This window comes from Oncorhynchus masou, unplaced genomic scaffold (genome assembly GCF_036934945.1).
Source record: "Oncorhynchus masou masou isolate Uvic2021 unplaced genomic scaffold, UVic_Omas_1.1 unplaced_scaffold_1131, whole genome shotgun sequence".
NCBI lineage: Eukaryota > Metazoa > Chordata > Actinopteri > Salmoniformes > Salmonidae > Oncorhynchus > Oncorhynchus masou.
The window spans coordinates 60,763-70,000 of record NW_027001052.1 but is presented as its reverse complement, the minus strand read 5'-3'; the positions used below and the strand labels follow the sequence as shown (position 1 = coordinate 70,000).

At 45.9% G+C, this 9,238-nt stretch overlaps 1 protein-coding gene across 1 annotated transcript in view; it reads left to right on the top strand.

Moving 5' to 3' along the window:
* The window catches only part of LOC135529324 (SH3 and multiple ankyrin repeat domains protein 3-like), a 131,565-nt gene that overhangs the window by 71,048 nt on the left and 51,279 nt on the right, over positions 1-9,238 (top strand). The window contains 5 exon segments of the mRNA XM_064958112.1: positions 7,205-7,337; positions 7,440-7,520; positions 7,645-7,668; positions 8,618-8,704; positions 8,707-8,738. Coding sequence (XP_064814184.1) covers positions 7,205-7,337; positions 7,440-7,520; positions 7,645-7,668; positions 8,618-8,704; positions 8,707-8,738 — 357 coding nt within the window.

The window sequence follows — 9,238 nt, the reverse complement described above, 5'->3', positions numbered from 1 at the left end:
TACCTCAGTGGCTCTCTCACCGTGGCTGCCTGATACCTCAGTGGCTCTCTCACCGTGGCTGCCTGATACCTCAGTGGCTCTCTCACGTCTGCTGCCTGATACCTCAGTGCCTCTCTCACTCACCGCTGCTGCCTGACACCTCAGTGGCTCTCTCACCGCTGCTGCCTGATACCTCAGTGGCTCTCTCACCGCTGCTGCCTGATACCTCAGTGGCTCTCTCACTGTGGCTGCCTGATACCTCAGTGGCTCTCTCACTGTGGCTGCCTGATACCTCAGTGGCTCTCTCACCGTGGCTGCCTGATACCTCAGTGGCTCTCTCACCGTGGCTGTCTGATACCTCAGTGGCTCTCTCACCGTGGCTGCCTGATACCTCAGTGGCTCTCTCACTGTGGCTGCCTGATACCTCAATGGCTCTCTCACTGTGGCTGCCTGATACCTCAGTGGCTCTCTCACTGTGGCTGCCTGATACCTCAATGGCTCTCTCACTGTGGCTGCCTGATACCTCAGTGGCTCTCTCACCGTGGCTGCCTGATACCTCAGTGGCTCTCTCACCGTGGCTGCCTGATACCTCAGTGGCTCTCTCACTGTGGCTGCCTGATACCTCAGTGGCTCTCTCACTGTGGCTGCCTGATACCTCAGTGGCTCTCTCACTGTGGCTGCCTGATACCTCAGTGGCTCTCTCACAGTTTTGAGTTTCTGGACTGCTGCCTTGTGAAGTCAGCAAAAAACTTGCATGTTTCCAGTCTGTCATTGTGTTTATTTTATGCAGGGATGCACACATAAACACACATGCGTGTACCCACGTGCTCACAAACACACCTGAAGAATCCTGCTGGGGAGAAGTGGAAACAAATGGGTCTTCATCCTCATCCAACATTTCTGAAGAGGCCTGTGTGGCTGAGGAGGTAGATGGCTCCTCATCGTGAGGCTCTGAGATCATTTCTGAAGAGGCCTGTGTGGCTGAGGAGGTAGATGGCTCCTCATCGTGAGGCTCTGAGATCATTTCTGAAGAGGCCTGTGTAGCTGAGGAGGTAGATGGCTCCTCATCGTGAGGCTCTGAGATCATTTCTGGAGAGGCCTGTTTGGCTGAGGAGGTAATGGCTCCTCATCGTGAGGCTCTGAGATCATTTCTGAAGAGGCCTGTGTGGCTGAGGAGGTAGATGGCTCCTCATCGTGAGGCTCTGAGATCATTTCTGAAGAGGCCTGTGAAGCTGAGGAGGTAGATGGCTCCTCATCGTGAGGCTCTGAGATCATTTCTGAAGAGGCCTGTGTGGCTGAGGAGGTAGATGGCTCCTCATCGTGAGGCTCTGAGATCTTTTCTGAAGAGGCCTGTTTGGCTGAGGAGGTAGATGGCTCCTCAACGTGAGGCTCTGAGATCATTTCTGGAGAGGCCTGTTTGGCTGAGGAGGTAGATGGCTCCTCATCGTGAGGCTCTGAGATCATTTCTGGAGAGGCCTGTTTGGCTGTGTAGGTAGATGGCTCCTCAACGTGAGGCTCTGAGATCATTTCTGAAGAGGCCTGTGTAGCTGAGGAGGTAGATTGCTCCTCATAGTGAGGCTCTGAGATCATTTCTGAAGAGGCCTGTTTGGCTGAGGAGGTAGATGGCTCCTCATCGTGAGGCTCTGAGATCATTTCTGGAGAGGCCTGTTTGGCTGAGGAGGTAGATGGCTCCTCAACGTGAGGCTCTGAGATCATTTCTGGAGAGGCCTGTGTGGCTGAGGAGGTAGATGGCTCCTCATCGTGAGGCTCTGAGATCATTTCTGGAGAGGCCTGTTTGGCTGTGTAGGTAGATGGCTCCTCAACGTGAGGCTCTGAGATCATTTCTGAAGAGGCCTGTGTAGCTGAGGAGGTAGATGGCTCCTCATAGTGAGGCTCTGAGATCATTTCTGAAGAGGCCTGTTTGGCTGAGGAGGTAGATGGCTCCTCATCGTGAGGCTCTGAGATCATTTCTGGAGAGGCCTGTTTGGCTGAGGAGGTAGATGGCTCCTCAACGTGAGGCTCTGAGATCATTTCTGGAGAGGCCTGTTTGGCTGAGGAGGTAGATGGCTCCTCAACGTGAGGCTCTGAGATCATTTCTGGAGAGGCCTGTTTGGCTGAGGAGGTAATGGCTCCTCATCGTGAGGCTCTGAGATCATTTCTGAAGAGGCCTGTGTGGCTGAGGAGGTAGATGGCTCCTCATCGTGAGGCTCTGAGATCATTTCTGGAGAGGCCTGTTTGGCTGAGGAGGTAGATGGCTCCTCATCGTGAGGCTCTGAGATCTTTTCTGAAGAGGCCTGTGTGGCTGAGGAGGTAGATTGCTCCTCATCCTGGCCAGTGCCAGAGGGTGCTCCATAATATTTCAGAAGTGCCCCTGAATGTGCATTTTTTTATATTTTTTATTTATTTCACCTTTATTTAACGTTTATTTAACCAGGTAGGCTAGTAGAGAGCAAGTTCTCATTTACAACTGCAACCTAGCCAAGATAAAGCATAGCAGTGTGAACAGACAACACAGAGTTACACATGGAGTAAACAATTAACAAGTCAATAACACAGTAGAAAAAAGAAAAAAGAGAGTCTATATACATTGTGTGCAAAAGGCATGAGGAGGTAGGCGAATAATTACAATTTTGCAGATTAACACTGGAGTGATAAATTATCAGATGGTCATGTACAGGTAGAGATACTGGTGTGCAAAAGAGCAGAAAAGTAAATAAATATAAACAGTATGGACATGAGGTAGGTAAATTGGGTGCATTATTTACGGATAGACTATGTACAGCTGCAGCAATCGCTTAGCTGCTCAGATAGCAGATGTTTGAAGTTGGTGAGGGAGATAAAAGTCTCCAACTTCAGCGATTTTTGCAACTCGTTCCAGTCACAGGCAGCAGAGAACTGGAACGAAAGGCGGCCAAAGGAGGTGTTGGCTTTAGGGATGATCAGTGAGATACACCTGCTGGGTATTGAAATACAGTTTGAGTCTGACACTCTAAATACATTTGTTGCACAATTAAATATAGATTTCATTATGCACAATTCATCAAACTGTCAGAATAGGAACCAAATGAACCACACAACCTCCTTGGCTAATTCTAGGCATAAGACACCCCAAAACACTCAATATATCACAAAATATCCAAAATATCAGCATAATATAGTATTTTAAGTTAGCCTACAGCATTGGACATTCCCCTTACTGAGCTCAGGACCTAGTCAGTTCAATCACAGAAAACCTTTATGATGTTTCCTCAATGAAAGTTAACCAAATCAATAATGTGCTAGTTAGGTTGCAGGCTACTCACATTACCATGATGAAACTGTGTGAAATTATATCCTATGTTATGGAAGCTAGTTGGACAGAAAACTGAATATTGTCACCCTATATGTAATAGCATAGTGAGCAACATAGGCTAACAAACATAAGAGTTATACTAGCCTGTTTCATTACATGCATAATCTTATACTCATAAAGAGATGACCAAACCCTAAACATAAGAGTTATACTAGCCTGTTTCATTACATGCATAATATTATACTCATAAAGAGATGACCAAACCCTAAACATAAGAGTTATACTAGCCTGTTTCATTACATGCATAATATTATACTCATAAAGAGATGACCAAACCCTAAACATAAGAGTTATACTAGCCTGTTTCATTACATGCATAATATTATACTCATAAAGAGATGACCAAACCCTAAACATAAGAGTTATACTAGCCTGTTTCATTACATGCATAATCTTATACTCATAAAGAGATGACCAAACCCTAAACATAAGAGTTATACTAGCCTGTTTCATTACATGCATAATATTATACTCATAAAGAGATGACCAAACCCTAAACATAAGAGTTATACTAGCCTGTTTCATTACATGCATAATATTATATTCATGAAGAGATGACCAAACCCTAAACATAAGAGTTATACTAGCCTGTTTCATTACATGCATAATATTATACTCATAAAGAGATGACCAAACCCTAAACATAATAGTTATACTAGCCTGTGTCATTACATGCACAATATTATACTCATAAAGAGATGACACAGCTGCATACCTTTATCTTTTGCTCGTTTCTCCTCTTCTTCTTTCTCCTAAACTGGGCACCTGATGGCGTAGACCTTTTCTTATCCATTTGTGTTGATTTGGCACTCGAGCATCAATACATTACTCATCTCCCCCAACACTGGCAACCAAGAGTCAAGACTAAACCAATTCACCTTCGTGTGGTGCAGACTGCTTTTATATTATTCTTAACCATTTCACAGAAACCAGGAAAAAAATGCAACAATATGTTTCTGAAACTGTATATTCACAGTATTATGAATGAATTGTGGTTTATTTGGTAGCATTTCACAGTGTCTGATTTTATTAATTGCATTAGTACTGTACAAAGTTAGAGTTGCGTTCCAGTGGGGAGACCTGAGGTCAACCTACCCCTGCCACCCTCCCCATCTGGCACTTCTGATTGGGAGACCTTCCCACCTTCCCAGTTCACAAACTAGAATCAGGTCACCCACTCCAACTTGCCCAGCAGCGCCCTCAGAGCATGCGCAGACCAGCTGGCTGGTGTGTTTACGGACATATTCAATCAATCCCTATACCAGTCTGCTGTTCCCACATGCTTCAAGAGGGCCACCATTGTTCCTGTTCCCAAGAAAGCTAAGGTAACTGAGCTAAACGACTACCGCCCTGTAGCACTCACTTCCGTCATCATGAAGTGCTTTGAGAGACTAGTCAAGGACCATATCACCTCCACCCTAGCTGACACCCTAGACCCACTCCAATTTGCTTACCGCCCAAATAGGTCCACAGACGATGCAATCTCAACCACACTGCACACAGCCCTAACCCATCTGGACAAGAGGAATACCTATGTGAGAATGCTGTTCATCGACTACAGCTCAGCATTTAACACCATAGTACACTCTAAGCTCGTCATCAAGCTCGAGACCCTGGGTCTCGACCCGCCCTGTGCAACTGGGTACTGGACTTCCTGACGGGCCGCCCCCGGGTGGTGAGGATAGGCAACAACATCTCCACCCCGCTGATCCTCAACACTGGGGCCCCACAAGGGTGCGTTCTGAGCCCTCTCCTGTACTCCCTGTTCACCCACGACTGCGTGGCCACGCATGCCTCCAACTCAATCATCAAGTTTGCGGACGACACAACAGTGGTAGGCTTGATTACCAACAACGACGAGACGGCCTACAGGGAGGAGGTGAGGGTCCTCGGAGTGTGGTGTCAGGAAAATAACCTCACACTCAACGTCAACAAAACTAAGGAGATGATTGTGGACTTCAGGAAACAGCAGAGGGAACACCCCCCTATCCACATCGATGGAACAGTAGTGGAGAGGGTAGTAAGTTTTAAGTTCCTCGGCATACACATCACAGACAAACTGAATTGGTCCACTCACACAGACAGCATCGTGAAGAAGGCGCAGCAGAGCCTCTTCAACCTCAGGAGGCTGAAGAAATTCAGCTTGTCACCAAAAGCACTTACAAACTTCTACAGATGCACATTCGAGAGCATCCTGGCGCGCTGTATCACCGCCTGGTATGGCAACTGCTCCACCCACAACCGTAAGGATCTCCAGAGGGTAGTGAGGTCTGCACAACGCATCACCGGGGCAAACTACCTGCCCTCCAGGACACCTACACCACCCGATGTTACAGGAAGGCCATAAAGATCATCAAGGACAACAACCACCCGAGCCACTGCCTGTTCACCCCGCTATCATCCAGAAGGCGAGGTAGGACAGGTGCAATTAAGCTGGGACCGAGAGACTGAAAAACAGCTTCTATCTCAAGCCATCAGACTGTTAAACAGCAACCACTAACATTGAGTGGCTGCTACCAACACACTGACTCAACTCCAGCCACTTTAATAATGGGAATTGATGGGAAATGATGTAAAATATATCACTAGCCACTTTAAACAATGCTTCCTAATATAATGTTTACATACCCTACATTATCCATCTCATATGTATACGTATATACTGTACTCTATATCATCTACTGCATCCTTATGTAATACATGTATCACTAGCCACTTTAACTATGCCACTTTGTTTACATACTCATCTCATATGTATATACTGTACTCGATACCATCTAATGTATCTTGCCTATGCTGCTCTGTACCATCACTCATTCATATATCTTTATGTACATATTCTTTATCCCCTTACACTGTGTATAAGACAGTAGTTTAGGAATTGTTAGTTAGATTACTTGTTGGTTATTACTGCATTGTCGGAACTAGAAGAACAAGCATTTCGCTACACTCGCATTAACATCTGCTAACCATGTGTTTTTTTGACAAATAAAATTTGATTTGATTTGAACAATGTTAATTGACCCACATTCCCACATGGTGACATGATGTAATTGATGTGATGTGTAAATGAGCGATTGAATACCGATCAAGCAAATGTTACCATTCCAAATTTTTGGGTGCGGGTGCCCGACAAGATGCCGCCCCGGGAGGCCGCACATGTCTCCCCGGGAGGCCGCACATGTCTCCCCGGGAGGCCGCACATGTCTCCCCGGGAGGCCGCACATGTCTCCCCGGGAGGCCGCACATGTCTCCCCGGGAGGCCGCACATGTCTCCCATACCTATATCCGACGCTGCATCCGCCGCTGCAACAGTGCCATTGAGACCAAGTCGCCAAGAGACCAAGTCGGAACTAGAAGCACAAGCATTTCGCTACACTCGCATTAACATCTGCTAACCATGTGTATGTGACAAATACATTTGATTTGATGATGATCCTTCTTTAACCCACAGGTAGTCCCACCCAGACTACTTCAAAATGGTGAAAGTCGTAATTGGAATGTCCGGGCTAAAATATGCTTTTGTGCACTAGAGTCCTCTATACCTGTTTATGGCACACACACACCCACACAACTAAATACAGACGCTGAAGTACTTTCTATTAATACAAAGGCCAGTGGTGGAATTGGTGTTTTTGTGTGTTTTTGTGTGTGTGTGTGTGTGTGTGTGTGTGGGTGGGTGTGTCAGGTAAAGGGTAGCAATGTGGTGAAGGTGGGTCATAGACAGGTTGTACTCTGCAGTTCTATGTAACCCTAACCCTATGTTGAATGTGTGTGTGTGTGTGTGTGTGTGTGTGTGTGTGTGTGTGTGTGTGTGTGTGTGTGTGTGTGTGTGTGTGTGTGTGTGTGTGTGTGTGTGTGTGTGTGTGTCAGGTAAATGGTAGTGATGTGGTGAAGGTGGGTCATAGACAGGTGGTGTCGCTGATCCGTCAGGGAGGAAGTCAGCTGCTGATGAAGGTTGTTTCAGTCACACGCAAACCTGAGTCCGACTTAGTCCGTAAGAAAGGTACGGGATAGTGTGTGTTTCTGTGTGATTTCTGTGATAAAGGTGAATGGATGGGTTTTGGTCATGCTGTGACTCATTTGATTGGCTGACATCCCCCAACAGCACCTCCTCCACCTAAGAGAGCACCCAGCACGTCGCTCACACTGCGCTCCAAATCTATGACTGCTGAACTGGAAGAGATAGGTAGGAGAGAGAAAAGACACACACACACACACACACACACACACACACACACACACACACACACACACACACACACACACACACACACACAGTGAGTGACCTGATCTGTACTTTCTCCTGTAAGCCTCTGCCAGGAGGAGACGAGGGGGTGAGTGTGTGTTGTGTTGGAATTGTATTGTGTTGGAATTGTATTGTGTTGTAGTGCTATGTAATGTTGTGTAGTAGTGCTATGTAATACTGTGTTGTAGTGCTATGTAATACTGTGTTGTAGTGCTCTGTAATACTGTGTTGTAGTGCTCTGTAATACTTTGATTTACTGTGTAGTGCTATGCAGTACTTTGTAGTGCAATGTAATGCTGTGTTGTAGTGCTATGTAATACTGTGTTGTAGTGCTATGTAATACTGTGTTTTACTGTGTAGTGCTATGCAGTACTTTGTAGTGCAATGTAATGCTGTGTTGTAGTGCTATGTAATACTGTGTTTTACTGTGTAGTGCTATGTAGTACTGTGTTTTACTGTGTAGTGCTATGTAGTACTTTGTAGTGCTATGTAGTACTGTGTAGTGCTATGTAATACTGTGTTTTACTGTGTAGTGCTATATAGTACTGTGTAGTGCTATGTAGTACTGTGTTTTACTGTGTAGTGCTATGTAGTACTGCTATGTAGTACTGTGTTGCTGTACTGTACTGTGTTGTAGTTATGTGTTGTAGTGCTATGTGGTACTGTCTTGCAGTACTGTGTTGTGTTGTAGTTATGTGTTGTACTGTGTTGTAGTGCTATGTGGTACTGTCTTGTAGTACTGTTGTAATTATCTGTAGTGTTATGCGGTACTGTGTTGTAGTGCTATGTAGTACTGTGTAGTAGTTAGGTCTTGTACTGTGTTGCTGTGCTATGTAGTACTCTGTGGTACTGTGTTGTTGTTGTTGTGTTGTAGTGCTATGTGGTACTGTGTTGTAGTACTGTGTTGTAGTACTGTGTTGTAGTGCTATGTGGTACTGTGTTGTAGTACTGTGTTGTAGTACTGTGTTGTAGTACTATGTAGTACTGTGTAGTGCTATGTAGTACTGTGTTGTACTGTGTACTTTGTTGTATTTCAGAAAAGCTGGACTGTTGACTGAGTCCCAGGAGGCTGATGAGAAAATGCCCCTTGGAGGCGGACTACAGAGCGGCCACCGTGAAGCAGCGCCATGCAGACGAATTACTCAACAAGAGATCAACGTAAGTCGGATGAGTCACTATTGATTCACTCAGTCACGATTTACTGCTGGTTCACTCAGTCACGATTTACTGCTGGTTCACCCAGTCACGATTTACTGCTGGTTCACCCAGTCACGATTTACTGCTGGTTCACTCAGTCACGATTTACTGCTGGTTCACCCAGTCACGATTTACTGCTGGTTCACCCAGTCACGATTTACTGCTGGTTCACCCAGTCACGATTTACTGCTGGTTCACTCAGTCACGATTTACTGCTGGTTCACCCAGTCACAATTTACTGCTGGTTCACCCAGTCACAATTTACTGCTGGTTCACTCAGTCACGATTTACTGCTGGTTCACCCAGTCACAATTTACTGCTGGTTCACTCAGTCACGATTTACTGCTGGTTCACCCAGTCACGATTTACTGCTGGTTCACCCAGTCACGATTTACTGCTGGTTCACTCAGTCACGATTTACTGCTGGTTCACCCAGTCACGATTTACTGCTGGTTCACCCA